The 15,206-nt window shown below is 45.2% G+C and overlaps 1 protein-coding gene across 14 annotated transcripts in view; it reads left to right on the top strand.

Moving 5' to 3' along the window:
• Nucleotides 1-15,206, top strand: part of LOC142001423 (lethal(3)malignant brain tumor-like protein 3) — a 119,366-nt gene that overhangs the window by 74,391 nt on the left and 29,769 nt on the right. For all 14 annotated transcript variants that reach the window (XM_074976636.1, XM_074976631.1, XM_074976632.1 and 11 more), the window contains 2 exons: nucleotides 650-735; nucleotides 6,905-7,015. In XM_074976636.1, coding sequence (XP_074832737.1) covers nucleotides 650-735; nucleotides 6,905-7,015 — 197 coding nt within the window. The remainder of the gene's footprint in view (nucleotides 1-649; nucleotides 736-6,904; nucleotides 7,016-15,206) is intronic.

Here is a 15,206-nt window from a genome sequence, read left to right as displayed (position 1 = left end):
TTGGCCAATGGAAACACCACCAAGAGTCACAAAGTCAGGCTACTCAGGTGGTGATAAGTAGCAGGGATAGCATAAAAGATGTAGAAGATTTTTTAAAAATGTAGTTTGCAGTAAGATGCTAAGGAGAACATATCCCACTGTTCAATTATAGAAATTAGTTTACTGTGATCTCCAAGTTAATTGGAGATGGAGCCTTTCACCTCCAGGCTACTAATTTGCACCCAGACTGTGGATAGGTAGGAAGTGATGGAAAGGCTCTACCAGCTGACAGCTGTTCAGAAACCTGCTATTTAGGAAATTAATTTGGTGATTTCAGTTCACATCATAACAACCTATGCCTGTTTGGCAACTTACTCAAAATACTAAGACTTGATGGAGGAATAAAGAAAGGAACGACCATCCTTTCTCCAGTTCTGGGCTGAGATTCACTGTCTGTGTCTTGGGAGCTTGCACTGCTACTGCCTGTACTGTAGATATTCTGTGTGAATAAACAAGTGGCTTAATTCTGCAGTTATGTCAATCTTTTGAGAGATCTTTTCGTAAATTCACAGAATAGCCGTATATTACACAATTCTTCTTCTGCTGTGGTTGTTTTGTAGTTGTCTAGGGTTTTTTGTAGTTTAATTCTTGATAGTCCATCTTTTTCCAGAATACAAGGATTCCCAAAGCTTCTCTTGGGAGAAATATTTGGAAGAAACCAGTTCCCAGGCAGCTCCAGCAAGAGCATTTAAACCGGTTGGTGAAGTTCTTTTGTTTTACTGAGTCAGACTATTACTGTGGCTAGTACCATTCTCAGTCCCACCTGTGTGAGGCAGTCTTCACAGGGGGCATTGCTTATCTCCATGCAACTCAGGCCAACCAGATCTTTGCGCTGAGCCTGGGTTTAGCCTGGCTTTAGAAGGAATTCTCCATTATTCTGTCTCAAACTCCAGACATGGCAGACTCCAGACTTTGGGGAGGAACTTTTTATAGAATCAAAGAACATTAGGATTGAAAGAGATCTCAGGAGGTCACCTCGTTCAACCTCCTTCTCAGAGCAGGACAAACCACACTAAATGAGCTTTAGTGCAATTTCTAAAAGATTTTAACTGAATGTCCCTGTTTCTTCTTTGGCTTTGGGGATTTTCTCCTCAAAACTGCTAAACTTTTAAAAAAAAAAAAAAAAGCTTTTGGCTTTGCCAGGAGGGTGGGTACAATAGAACCTCCCTTAACCCATAGAAATAGCAGTCACAGACAACAATCTCCTGACAATCTCATCTGACAGCTTCTGGGACCAAGGAGAAGCTCTCAGTCAGTGAGTGGTAGAGGTCCATGACAAGCAAGCCTCAAGAAAGCTCCCTTCAACGAGAGCAGGTCAGAATAATTTCTGTGGAATTGGTGGGTAGCTTTAGGGTTTTTCCAAGCTCCTTTCCCTCACACCTCTTATTTAGCCATAGAACCTCTGTTCCTATAGCTTGTAAGGAGAAAATATTCACTGTGGCCTCTTCTGAATATCAAGGGAAGGTGAAGTTCCACAATGACAACCCAAAAGAGCAAAGCCATGCTCCCAGACAGCCTGTAAGCAAGGTCCAGCCTCAAATGATTGAGAAGGCAGCAAAGGTTTCATACTCTCCAAAAACTGTTCTGCTTGCAAGAGCTCAGCTGCCTTGAAAGGTGTCAGTAGTAGGCATCCTTCAGTCTGCATAGACTATGGATCACGCCCTTTATAGTTTCAATTGAGGACTTCATTTACAGCGTCTACTATGACTATGTTACTATCATAGAATCATAGAAGAGTAGGACTGGAAGGGACCTCGAGAGGCCATCGAGTCCAGCCCCCTGCCCTCATGGCAGGACCAAGCACTTTCTAGACCATCCCTGAAAGCCATCTATCTAACCTCCTCTTAAATATCTCCAGTGATGGAGATTCTACCACCTCCCTTGGCAATTCGTTCCAGTGTTTGATCACCCTGACGGTTAGGAACTTTTTCCTGATGTCCAACCTGAACCTCCCCTGCTGCAATTTCAGTCCATTGCCTCTTGTTCTATCCTCAGAGGCAAGGAAGAACAAGTTCCCTCCCTCTGCCTTATGACACCCTTTTAGATACCTGAAAACTGCTATCATGTCCCCCCTCAATCTTCTCTTTTCCAAACTAAACAAGCCCAGTTCTTTCAGCCTTTCTTCATAGGTCATGTTCTCTAGACCTTTGATCATTCTCGTTGCTCTCCTCTGGACCCTCTCCAATTTCTCCACATCCTTCCTGAACTGCGGTGCCCAGAACTGGACACACTGCTCCAGCTGAGGCCTAACCAGCGCAGAGTAGAGCGGGAGAATGACTTCTCATGTCTTGTTCACAATACACCTTTTAATGCATCCTAGAATCATGTTTGCCTTTTTCGCAACAGCATCACACTGTTGACTCATATTTAGCTTGTGGTCCACTATAATCCCTAGATCCCTTTCTGCTGTGCTCATTCCTAGGCAGTCCTTTCCCATTCTGTATGTGTGACACTGATTGTTCCTTCCTAAGTGGAGCACTTTGCATTTGTCCTTATTAAATACACTATGAAATACACTATGAAAGGTGTCAGTGGCTGCAACTTTTCTGGTACCAGTGAGCCAACATCCAGCTCACTCCTCATTCCATCTGGTCAGTGCTCAGCAGCAGGTGAAGTGATCTCCTTCCATGAGAGATGGACCTGCCTCCTCCGCCCTTCCAGTCTCCAGGGGTCCCACAGGGATGGTTATGACTAATGGTTTTCCTTCAGGAGACATGTAGGATACCTAGTGTATTCTCCCTCTCCTGCAGCTTGTCAAATGGGTCGTGCCCAGAAACAGACAGACATTGCTCACAATCAGCTTAAAATCTCCAGCAAGAGAATTTCCCCTCTAGAGCCTCCAAAGGGGAGAAATCTTTAAAGCTAGGGCTATAAAGTGAGATACCCCAGGCTTTCAGCTAGATTTCAGAGTCAAGCTTGAGTAGGATATCAATTTCACAGGTGCTTGTGTTGCTAGAAAATGAAATAGCAAAAGAAGAAATCCTTAGAAAACCCTGACCAACTTGAAAAGGAGCTCTGTAATTCTTCCTCCCCTGCTGTATGCATGTATGATGCAGTGGCTATTCATTTTCAAGGCTTGCTTGTGGTCTAACAGTTGAAAGGTCTTCATTACTCAGCCTAAAGTTAAGATGAGTGCAACCTCTTTAGCAATGAGTGTTATCATACCAGCTGAGGTGGTATTCCTGCCAAATATATGAGCAAGAGAATACGATCATCACTCGGACTAAACTTGGATACAGCAGCCTCAGCCCTGAGATTATTGACTGAAGTCTTCTATTGCTGAGGTCTGTGCTCAACTGGGAGTCAATGGGAATGTGGGGGTGGGAAGAAAAAGGCAGAAAAACCATTAAATGTACTTAAAACTGATTTCCATACTGACTTTTTCAGTGTCGATATTTCAGCTGTCTAAATTTACAAGACATTCAAAACTTTCAGAGAGGTGTCCCAGGGATAACTATGACTTTAGATGAAATATCTGCTAAGTAAACTCTTTGTGGAGCAGAGGAACAAAGTAGTCACTGTGGCTTTAAACAAAGTAATAAATCCTTCTCTCTTTCCAGTGAGAGAAACTCCAAACTCTCTTATGCCACCAAGTGTTCCCTTGAAAGTCACTAGCATAGAGATTGTACATGAAGAAGAGGTCATTGCTTTTGAAAGACCACTGCTGGGATTCCAGACTATCCAGTCTCAAAAGCTTATCTTGTTTTTGGGTTTGTCAAATCTGAACCACTCCACCTTTCCATGAAGTGTGCTTCATGGTGGGCCCTCATCAGGGAGTGAACCACCCCTGAAAATGGATGCTAGGGGCAATCAAGAAAGTTCAATAGAAGTCACTCTTTGTCCCAGGTACAAGCTCTTCTTTTCTACAAAGTAAGTTAAAATAAAATGCTATCGAAAGATCCTTCACAGCACTGGAAAATGAAGGATGCTATCGTCCATCTCCTGCACATTGGGATCACAGAACCACTGCCATGGAGAGAAAAGTATTATGGGAAAGGGGCAAGATTTTTTGTGATTCAAAGAGAAACAGTGGTCTGCAGCCTGCTTTAGATCTCATTTCTCTCAATGTGTCCACAAGGATCTCAGTATTCCAGTGGAAATACTAAAATCCACCATTATGTCATATTACTGTGATCTAGTGGGGGATATGTGTGTACGTGTGTGTCTTACAGAGGGTGTGGGGCTCCTGCTGAGGGTAACCTTGGCGACCAGGTGACACCTTTGTACTGCAGATAAAGGAGAAGGTGGAGCCTGAGGAGTTTGAATTGGAACTGGGAGTTGGAAAGCAGTTAGTCTGGGCTGGGAGAGAGAGAGACAAAGGAGGGGGCAAGGCCCTGGCTCCGGGAGCCCCTGGGGGCCTCCTCTCCCCAACATGGATTGGACTGGCTGTCTCTGATTGCTGTACTGACTCCTCTGTATGGGGCTGTGTCCTGTTGGTTAATAAACCCGCTGTTCTCCTGCTGAGTGAGATTCACTCCTGCCTGCGGACGGGGTGCAGAGCTTGGGGACCCCTGAACCCCATCACAATTACCAACATTTTAGAATATGAAAACAATCCTCTTGGAGATTTTATTGGGGAGCGTCAGCCAGACATATTTCAGCTTCTGCTGCAATAGAGCCATCTCATTGGAGAGTTGTAATTGTACCACAGGTCTTCACGAATTCCAATGCCATCCCTCCCTTCAAGTGAAAGGAATATGTGTCTGCCTTGTCCAATGACCTTCTCATCATGTTATGCAGGGCCTAGCAGAGATTGCCAAAACCATTCAGAAGCACAGCTTTAAGCAAACAAGTGGAAGGGTCAATTACAGCCCTCATAAAACTACAGCATATAAGTTATTATCCATGACATCCTTTATTGCAGAGGAGAGGTAGAAGAAGAAAGTGCCTGATTTGTCCAACATTTAATGCACATCTGCTGAGATAAAATCTCTGAGTCAGCTCCTGGGCAAGCAGGGCTCTTGCATGGAGACCTGGAAGAATTCTTGCTTTGCTTTCAGCCAGCAATTGCAGCAAATGAGGATATAAACATCTTGGTACGCATCCAGTACTAGCATCTTTTGTTGAATTCATTTTAGTGTGTGTGATTAATTTTGTATCGATTTCTATAAAGAACTAGACAATGAAATGTACAAAAAGGTAAATGACCTACAGCTTGTATATACTTCACACTTTATGGGATTTCCAATAGAATATGCAATTTTACAACTTGTCAAGGCTATAAGAGCAGATATTACAAAACCAGGCAATACTACATAGACATGACATGCCAGGAGGAGAGTAACAGTAATAAAACAGGAGAAAACATATGTGACTAGGGTGGAGGGGGGCAGGCAGGCAGGAAATAAAGGAGGGAGTAGAAAGAATGGAGAAATGGCATTCTAGGAGCTATTGCAACATTTTCTATCTCAATCAAGAAATACGGCCCAAATTTCTTCAAGTTCATGTAATTGCTTTCTAGGTAAATTCATTCTTTATAGTTAATATCTACTTCTTGTTGCGTTTTGAGAAGCTGATCCTGAGAACAGATACCAGATCTCATGTCACAGGAACACAGCTGGACTCCTCTATGGTTTGAGGGATGGAGTGCAGTCTGAGGAGGAGTCATGGAGTATAATCTGTCTCATGCTTTGGGCCATCAGTCCGTCCTCCAGTTACAGCAAATAATTCTTCGGAAACCCTGTATGCATACGAAGAATGCAGATGATCTTCAGCACTGATAAGGGAAGTGACCTTCTCACTGTCTTGGGTAGAAGTGCTCTCTTTCTTTTCCTTGGGGTTAAATGGCAAGACGGAAAGTCAAGCTTAATTGGCTCAGCAAGACACTCCCTGAACTGAGGAAATGCAGCCTAGATCAGCTTGCCTTGCAGAGCATCACAGGCCAAATGGGCAGCGTGTTGAGGAACCTGTTTGCATCCACATCCAATGGGGAAACCAAAAGGGGTGGCACATGAGGAAGAAACATTGAAAAGTAGAGGCTGTGGTTCTCTTATCTCAAAAGAATGCCGAAGGATAGCCCTTATGCCTTCCCTCTTCAGCCAATGAAAGTAAATATGGTAAAGAAGATTGCAATTACAATCAACTTTGAGTCTTCCTTCTCCACTCTGAGTTAGATGCAACTGGAACCTCTTCTCAAACTGCATATAGAAAAACATGCACATACACACACACTCACTCACTCCCCTCCACCTCCCACAAAAAGGGACTTACCCTGAAGCAAAATCTAGTACTGCCTAACCCATCACCAGGGAAGGTGAGAAGTAGTACCTATAACCATTCACTGTAAGAAAGTGATAATCACCCTTCTGTTTTAGAGGAAATTCACTATGGCTGCATCTACACTACAAAATAACTTTGAAGTTAACGTTGAGTAAGGGGCTACTTGGAAGTAGCCTGCAGAGCGTCTACACATGCTTTTTCTTACTTCGAAGTTAGGGAGGCTAACTTCGAAGTCACTACTCCATTCCTGGGAATGGAGTAGTACCCTGATACAAAGTTTAACAGAACATTCCATTGGGGAGCAGGGTGGGGTCTGACATCCAATGTCCTGTAGGCCCCCTGGGCACCCCACCTGGCAAGTGTCAGGCTGTGTTCAGTGCCCTCCTCCTTCCCCAGGCAGATGGGAAGTGGCATCATGTTGTGCCTGTTGTTTGAGAGTTCTGTTGAATGAATACTGGATAAAAGAGTTTACTATAATATCAAATCTTTTTTTTTCTTTTAATGTTCTGCATTGCTAGGTATACTCTCTACTATCCAGAATATTTGAATATCTGGGAACCTTCCAGAGCTGCCAAATGGAAAAGAGTTTACTGTAGTACTTATATGACTTGAAATTATGAACTTTTCATAATATCTTCTCTTATAGCGTCCAGCCCATGGGTTCCAGGTTAACACGAAACTGGAGGCTGTGGACAGGAGAAATCCCATGTTAATAAGAGTGGCAACAATAACTGAGAAGGAGGACCATCGTATCAAGGTATGCCTTTCAAGGAATGCACGGTGCCTTTCTACCCAGGCAGTCGGATGATTTCAGGTATAGAATTTGTGGAGACTGGCTTTTCTTTTTTAAGGAGATGACAGCAAGTGGGAACACCTTACAAATAATAGATCTGGAAAGCAAATCTGACAAGTCTACAAAAGATGTTTTGCTTGTTTGTCCCATATGAGTTGCGTTGTTACTGCTGAGTATTGTCAGATGTGAATGTAATTTAACTTATTCTAGAATGAGATTTGCTGAAATGGTTTTGCTTTCCCTTGTGCAATTTCTGCCTGGTCTGTGTGAATGATGAACAAAGCATTGATGTACTGGTAACGAGAAGTTCATTGGCAACTTCTGAGCTCACCTTAATAGTGAACTGGAAAGGGAAACCCATACTCAAGACAAGCTCATGTTTATATAGTGAGCAGCTTCACTCACTCATGTCACTGGCTCAGAAATGCATTTGAATTTGCTTTTTTGGTTTTCCTATATTGCTCATGAAAGGTGCTGGTTTGATAGTCAGACTAAATATCAATCCACAAAATGGGGGGCAGCAGCTATTGATCTCCCTCAGCAGTGTGTCTGTGTATTGACATGCCAGGACCACCACTGGGATGAGAGGCTATTTCTGTTCATGGCCTGTTACATTTTTGGTCTCTCCCCAGAGATCACTTAGTCAAGTTTTATCATTTATAGTGCTGCAGTAAGCATTGTGAACATCAGCTCATCCCCACTAGACCAGGGGTCAGCAACCTTTCCAAGGTAGAGTGCCAAAATTTTAACCTCTGTGATTGGTCCAAGTGCCAATGATAATTTTTAAAGTCGCTAATAGTCCTACTTACAGCAGTTTCATTAATAAATAAATAAAGATGTTGAGCTTTACCAATTAGGTGGTGGTTGCTAGCATTAGCTCATTTTTGTTAATCCACAGGTGACAGGGCTTTGAGTAATCTCCCAGCTGCATGGGAAAGGAGGGACAGGGCTGAGTTTCTGCCTTGTATATTGATGAAAATCGACTTGCATGCCATCTTTTATTGGACCAGCAGCTGATGATGAGTGAAATGAGGTCTGGGAAAGTTACCCTGAATGTCCCAGCAAGGTGAACAGAGTGTGTAGCCTTTATTAACGCACATTTCAAGGGACAATTCAAAGTGGAGTGGCCTGTTAACACCTATGCAGTCATAGGGGGAATGTAGAGGGTGGGGAAGCAGCTGGGTAGAGGGTTGTTAGTAGGTTTGTTATGGGATTGTTGTAATAAGTCATAAATCCAGAGTCTCCAGTCAGTCCATGATTTTTTGGTATCTAGTAAAGCTATGAATTTAAGGTCATAGACTCATCCTTTGAAAGTATTGTGGAGAGGACTGATAGGTCTTCTACAGAATAATCACATGGTGGAAAGTTTACCCCTCTGAGACTATACTGGAAAGTGTTCACCCACAGGTGATGTGGTATTTTGTCTCTTATTCATTTCCTGTATGAGTTCGTTCAACAGAATAGTCATTACCTATTTTCGTTTTGGATGCATTTAATGCTGGAGGTGAGGTACCCCATATGTGACAGAAATGTGTAAGACCCATGGATTATGAAAGGTTATGTCTGCACCTGTTGTGTCAGGGTCTGACTTGGTATGCGTTGGTCTGTGGGGAGCTTGCTTCTGCTGAGCATGGCAAGATGGATGGTTGTTTGAAGGCCAGAAGCAGCGTGTCAGGAAAGATTTATTTCAGTATTGTCCTAGAAGTATAGAATCCCAGGGCTGGAAGAGGTCTCAGGAGGTCATCAAGGTCATCCAGCTCCCTGCATAAAGCAGGATCAACCCTAACTAAATCATCCCAGCCAGGACTTCTCAAGCCAGGACTTAAAAACCTCTAGGTATGGCAATTCCACCATCTCTCTAGCTAACTCATTCCAGTGCTTCACCACCCTCCTCGTGAAATAGTTTTTCCCAATATCCAACCTACACCTCCCCCTCTGTAACTTGAGACCATTGTTCCTTGTTCTGCCATCCCTCCCTACTGAGAAACAGCCTCTCTCCATCTTCATTATAGCTCACTTTCAGGAAGCTGAAGGCTGCTATCAAATGCCCCCTCACTCTTCTCTTCTGCAAACTAAAAAAGTCCAAATCCCTCAGCCTCTTTTTGCAGGTCATGTGCTCCAGCCTCCTAATCATTTTCATTGCCCTCCACTAGACCCACTCCACTGTATCCACATCCTTTCTGTGTGTGGGACAGGGGTCCGGAACTGGATGCAATACTCCATATGTGGCCTCACCAGTGCTGAATACAGGAGAATAACTTCTCTAGATCTGCTGGAAGAATATGCCATTAGCCTTCTTGGCTACAAAGGCACACTGTTGACTCATATCCAGCCTCTCATTTACTGTAATCCCCAGGTCCTTTTCTGCTGCACTGCTATTTAGCCAGTCGGTTTCCAGCCTGCAACGATGTTTGTGAGTCTTCCATTCCAAGTGAAGGGCTCTGTCCTTTTCCTTGTTGAACCTCATCAAATTAAGAACATAAGAATGGCCATACTGGGTCAGACCAAAGGTCCATCCAGCCCGGTATCCCATCTGCCAACAGTGGCCAATGCCAGGTGCCCCAGAGAAGGAGAACAGAAGACAATGATCAAGTGATTTATCTCCTGCCATCCATCTCCTGCCCTTGTACTGAAGGCTAGGCACCATACTTTACCCCTGGCTAATAGCCATTTATGGACCTAACCTGCAAAAATTTATCGAGCTCTTTTTTAAACCCTAATAGAGTCCTGGCCTTCACCCCCTCCTCCAGCAAGGAGTTCCACAGGTTGACTGTGCGCTGTGTGAAGAAAAATTTCCTTTGATTAGTTTTGAACCCACTACCCATCAATTTCATTTGGTGTCCCCTAGTTCTTGTATTATGGGAAAAGGTAAATAATTTTTCTATATTCACTTTCTCCACACCATTCATGATTTTATATACCTCTATCATATCGCCCCTCAATCTCCTCTTTTCCAGACTGAAAAGTCCCAGTCTCTCTACTCTCTCCCCATATGGGACCCGTTCCACACCCCTAATCATCTTAGTCGCCCTTTTCTGAACCTTTTCTAATGCCAATATATCTTTTTTGAGGTGAGGAGACCACATCTGCACACAATACTCAAGATGTAGGCATACCATAGTTTTATATAGGGGAAGTATGATATCTTTTGTCTTATTATCTATTCCTTTTTTTAATAATTCCTAACATCCTATTTGCTTTACTGACTGCCGCTGCACACTGCGTGGATGTCTTCAGAGAACTATCCACTATAACTCCAAGATCCCTTTGGCCCAATCCTCCAATTTATCTAGATCACTCTGGGTCCTATCTCACCTTTTCAACGTACCTACCCGCCCCCTAGCCTCATCAAGTATGGGTTGTAATTGTCTGATGATACAGTGTGAGGGGTCTAGTGTGAGCTGGTAGGTAATGAATAGGAGTGTCTAGTTGGAGGTGGTTTTAGTTTTGGTTTTGAAGCAGGTTCTTGTGGAGTATCTGGAGAGCCCATTCTAAGGGTGGTAAATGGTCAACTGGTAAGATACCAGTAAGCATGATGTTTACTGGTATGCTTCCTAGTTAACTGGCCCTTGGTGGTGAACTCTAGTGGTGCCCAGCCACACAAGACTGGAGCAGCCTCAGCCACAGAGGGACTAGCAGGCAGGGCACTGGGAGCTACATTAAAACAGTTAACCAGTTAAGAGCTATTGTCTAGCCTGTTAACTGTTTTAACATCTCTGGCCCATTCTGTGAGAAATAGATTACAACCCGTACTTTATGGGGATCACATGCTGAAAGAAATCTTTCTTGAATCCCCCTTTCTGGCCTTCAAACAGCTTCCCAACCTTGTCAAGCTCATCAGAAGCAAGCTCCCCACCGAGCAGCACTCACCAGCTCCAAGTGGCACCACACCCTGCCACAACAGTAGATGTGAAACCTGAAGATTTAGCTCCACTGCTATGAGGCTCAATCCCAAAAGGAGACGTGCAACACCTTCAGAAGATGGGCCTGGGAGTTTCAATTTGTGACATTACTAGAAGCTAGAAATCATGATCTTATAAAGACACTAGATTTGTGGCTTCTTACAAGGGGTGCCAGAAGCCCATTTGCCATGGAAAAACATGGACTTCATGTTTTTTGCAGAAAATCATTAGTTTTCACATATTGTGAAAAAATAAAAACATAGAGTGGAACCCCTGTTATCTGGTCAAACCAGGTACCAGAGCCAGATTAGACAATCAAAAATGTGGATAATTGGGAGAAGAGTCAGGGCTTGGGCTGTCAGTTTAAAAATTTCAAATATATTCATAAAACATTGTGTTCAGCTGATGCCTACATGTATTATACCTACGGAAGCGGAGTTCAGCGTTTAATTTTAATCATGGAAAATGATGGAATTTTATGGTTTCTTGTTGGAGAATTATTTTTCAAGGGAGAGAGTCTAAGAATTCTAGTTTTCTGAGAGAACTAGAATCCCTAGATCCCAAAAATCTGTAACCTACCAACCATTTTTTTGTCCTGTGACTGAAGAGGTTTTAATGGGCTGCTTCACCTCGAATAACATCTTCAGCGTCTATGCGCCTACTTTAACTTCTGCCCAGGAAGTTAAGGACAAGTTCTATGATGAACTTAGCATTGCCATCAGTGAGGTACCTTCCCATGAGCAGCTATTCATCCTTGGCGACTTCAACGCCAGAGTTGGCAGCGACCACCACAGCTGGCCATCCTGTCTGGGACAGTTTGGAACAGGGAAGATGAATGAAAACGGACAGCACCTCCTTGAACTCTGCTCTCAACATGACCTCTGCATAACCAATACCACCTTCAACGTCAAACCCCAGCACAAAGTTTTGTGGCGACACCCAAGATCGAAACATTGGCACCAGCTTGACCTCGTCCTCACCAAACACATGTCAGGGTGACATGTAGCTACCACAGCGCAGACTGTGACACTGACCATTTGCTCGTGTGTAGTAAGGTGCACATCCAGCCACGAAGATTCTTTTGCTCCAAAAAGGAAGGGAGGCAGCGCATTGATACTGGCAAGACTCGTGACCCTTCAAAAGTATGCGAGTTTGTCCAAGCACTTGAAGAGGCCTTGCCCCGCCCAGACGACACTGATATCAGCAAGAGATGGGAGCAACTACGGGACACTATCTATAATACTGCGATATCTACCTTTGGGAAGAAGACAGTCAAGTCTGCTGATTCGTTTGAAGCCCACACTGAAGTGCTGACGCCCCTGATTGAGAAGAAGAGACAGGCACTGGCTGCATACAGGTCCTCTCCCAGTGAAGTGAATCTGCAGGCGCTCCGGTCTGCTCAGAGTCAAGTACAGCAGGTTGCTCGGCGGTGTGCCAACAATTACTGGCTCCAACTCTGCTCCAAGATTTAGCAGGCCGCGGACACTGGTAACATGCGAGGAATGTACGATGGGATCAAGCAGGCCATCGGTCCATCACAAAGAAAGACTGCCCCACTTAAGTCGGCCACAGGCGAGGTCTTGAAGGACAGAACCAAGCAGGTGGAATGCTGGGTGGAACACTACTCACAGTTGTACGCCAGAGAGACCGTAGTTACAGAGAGAGCCCTGAATGCCATCAAGCCTCTGCCCACCATGACTGAACTTGACGCTGAGCCCACCTTGGAGGAACTCAGCGACGCGCTAAAAGCACTCTCTTCTGGAAAAGCCCTAGGGAAAGACGGTATTCCTTCAGAAATCCTCAAATGCGCCAACGGTACCCTAGTTTCAGAGCTGCATGGAATACTTTGCCAATGCTGGAGAGAAGGAAGCGTACCGCAAGATATGAGGGATGCTAACATCGTGACTGTCTACAAGAACAAGGGTGACAAAAGCAATTGTAACAACTATCGCGGCATCTCCCTTCTCAGTACCGTGGGGAAGCTATTTGCACATGTTGTGCTGAAGAGGCTCAGTGTTCTTGCGGAGAGAGTCTACCCTGAGTCTCAGTGTGGGTTCAGAGCTGAATGGTCCACCATAGACATGGTTTTCTCAGTTAGGCAACTACAAGAAAAGTGCAGGGAGCAGAACAAACCTCTGTATATTGCCTTCATCGACCTGACCAAGGCATTTGCCCTCGTCAGCAGAAAAGGTCTGTTTGCGATTCTGGCTAAGATCGGCTGTCCCCCAACTCTGCTCAGCATTATTAGGGCCTTCCATGAAGTCATGAAGGGGACCGTCGTATATGACGGATCCACATCCGAACCCTTTGAGATTCTCAGCGGAGTGAAGCAGGGGTGTGTGCTGGCTCCAACGCTGTTTGGCATCTTCTTTGCAGTTTTGCTCAAATATGCCTTCGGAACTGCTGCAGAGGTCGTCTCTCTCCGCACGAGAATGGACGGCAACCTCTTCAACTGTCGAGGCTTAGAGCGAAGACCAGGGTGCTTACGAAGAGTCTAAGGGAGTTCCTTTTTGCTGACGTTGCAGCTATTGCTGCTCACACTCAGCAGGAACTGTAGTCACTCATAACTCGCTTTGCGGAGGCATGTATGGAATTTGGCCTCACAATCAACTTAAAGAAGACACAGGTGATGGGCCAAAACGTGGGTAACGAGCCATCTATCAACGTGCTAGACTACAAACTGGAAGTCGTCCATGAGTTCGTGTACCTAGGCTCGATGATCTCGGACAACTTGTCACTTGATAGTGAGATCAACAAGCGCATTGAAAAAGCCTCCACAACATTCTCCAGGCTGACGAAGAGAGTATGGGCTAACAATAAGCTCACTGTACACACCAAGGTGCAGGTCTACACAGCCTGTGTTTTGAGCACATTGCTGTACGCCAGTGAAACATGGACTTTGCACTCAAAACAAGAGCAGCGGCTCAACACATTCCACATGCGCTGCCTTAGGCGCATACTCGGTATCTCATGGCAGGACAAGGTCCCCAATAGCGCAGTGCTTGAGAGGGCAGGCACCACCTCCACGTTCACCCTTCTCAAACAGAGGCGTAAGCGCTGCCTGGGCCATGTCTCACGCATGACGGATGGCCGAATACCGAAGGACCTTCTCTTCGGCGAATTGGCGTCTAGAAAGAGGCCGAAAGGGCGACCTAAATTGCACTACAAGGACACGTGCAAGCGTGACCTCAGCGCTCTCTCTGTCAGTGTGAACACCTGGCATTCGCTTGCCTCAGACAGGCACACCTGGAGACGTAGTGAAGGAAGCTCTTGTTATGTGTGAAACTACCTTGGTGAAGGAAGCAGAAGACAGGAGAGCCCTCAGGAAGATCCGTGCCCCTAATACCAGAACGACATCTGCCTACTGCTGTTCACAGTGCGGAAAGGACTGCCACTCCCGCATTGCATTGCACAGCCACAGAAGACGCTGCTCGAATCAGTCCAGCTGGGGCGCAAACCTATGATCCCTTGGGATCGAAGGATGCCTACTACTACTCACCTTAAATGATCTCTTTGAATACGTGTTAAGTACTTATGCTAAACATTCTGCTCCGAGTTGTATTTAACTGTGACACTCTCTACACTAGGGTTGGGAAAACCCTGGCCCTGATTCTGGATCTGGACTGTACCTCATCTGGCTCTGGATCCTGATGTCCAGGGCTCTCCTACCTGGCCTACACCCTGCAGTGAAGTGGAGGGTGCAGGGCCCTGCAGGCAAGCTGCAGTCCAGATTCAGACTGCGGGCTCTACCAGAGGTCATGAGCTTTGCAGGGTGAGGGCAGTAAGTGGTACTGGGCATCCTGCCCAGAGTCTTCATACTGCTGCTCTGATTAGCCAAAATTCCAGCCAATCAGAGCAGCAGAGGGCAGTGCCTGAGTACAGCGGGAGTGGTTGCAGAGCCATGTGCAGCAAAGATAAGTGCTCTTCTATCACCCAGACCTTGCACCCCCAAACAACTCCTGTGTCCCCTCCCATCCAGATCTCTACTCCCACCCTAACCCCTCTGTTCCAAACACCACACCCCTTCTTCTCAGCTAGATCCACACCTCCAGCCTGTGCCAGCACCCCCATCCATCCATCCCAAAAACAAGCAGTTCTGTTGCACCTTAAAGACTAACAATTTTATTTATTTGGTAATGGGCTTTTATGGGTCTTATTTAATAAGTAAAATTGTTAATCTTTAAGGTGCTACAGGACTGCTTGTTTTTTGTGAAGCTATAGACTAACACTGAGACCCCTCTTGTCCAGATCCC

The sequence above is a fragment of the Carettochelys insculpta genome, chromosome 24, assembly GCF_033958435.1.
Source record: "Carettochelys insculpta isolate YL-2023 chromosome 24, ASM3395843v1, whole genome shotgun sequence".
NCBI lineage: Eukaryota > Metazoa > Chordata > Testudines > Carettochelyidae > Carettochelys > Carettochelys insculpta.
Note: the sequence above shows the minus strand (reverse complement) of the source record. Positions and strands in the feature narration are given on the sequence as shown.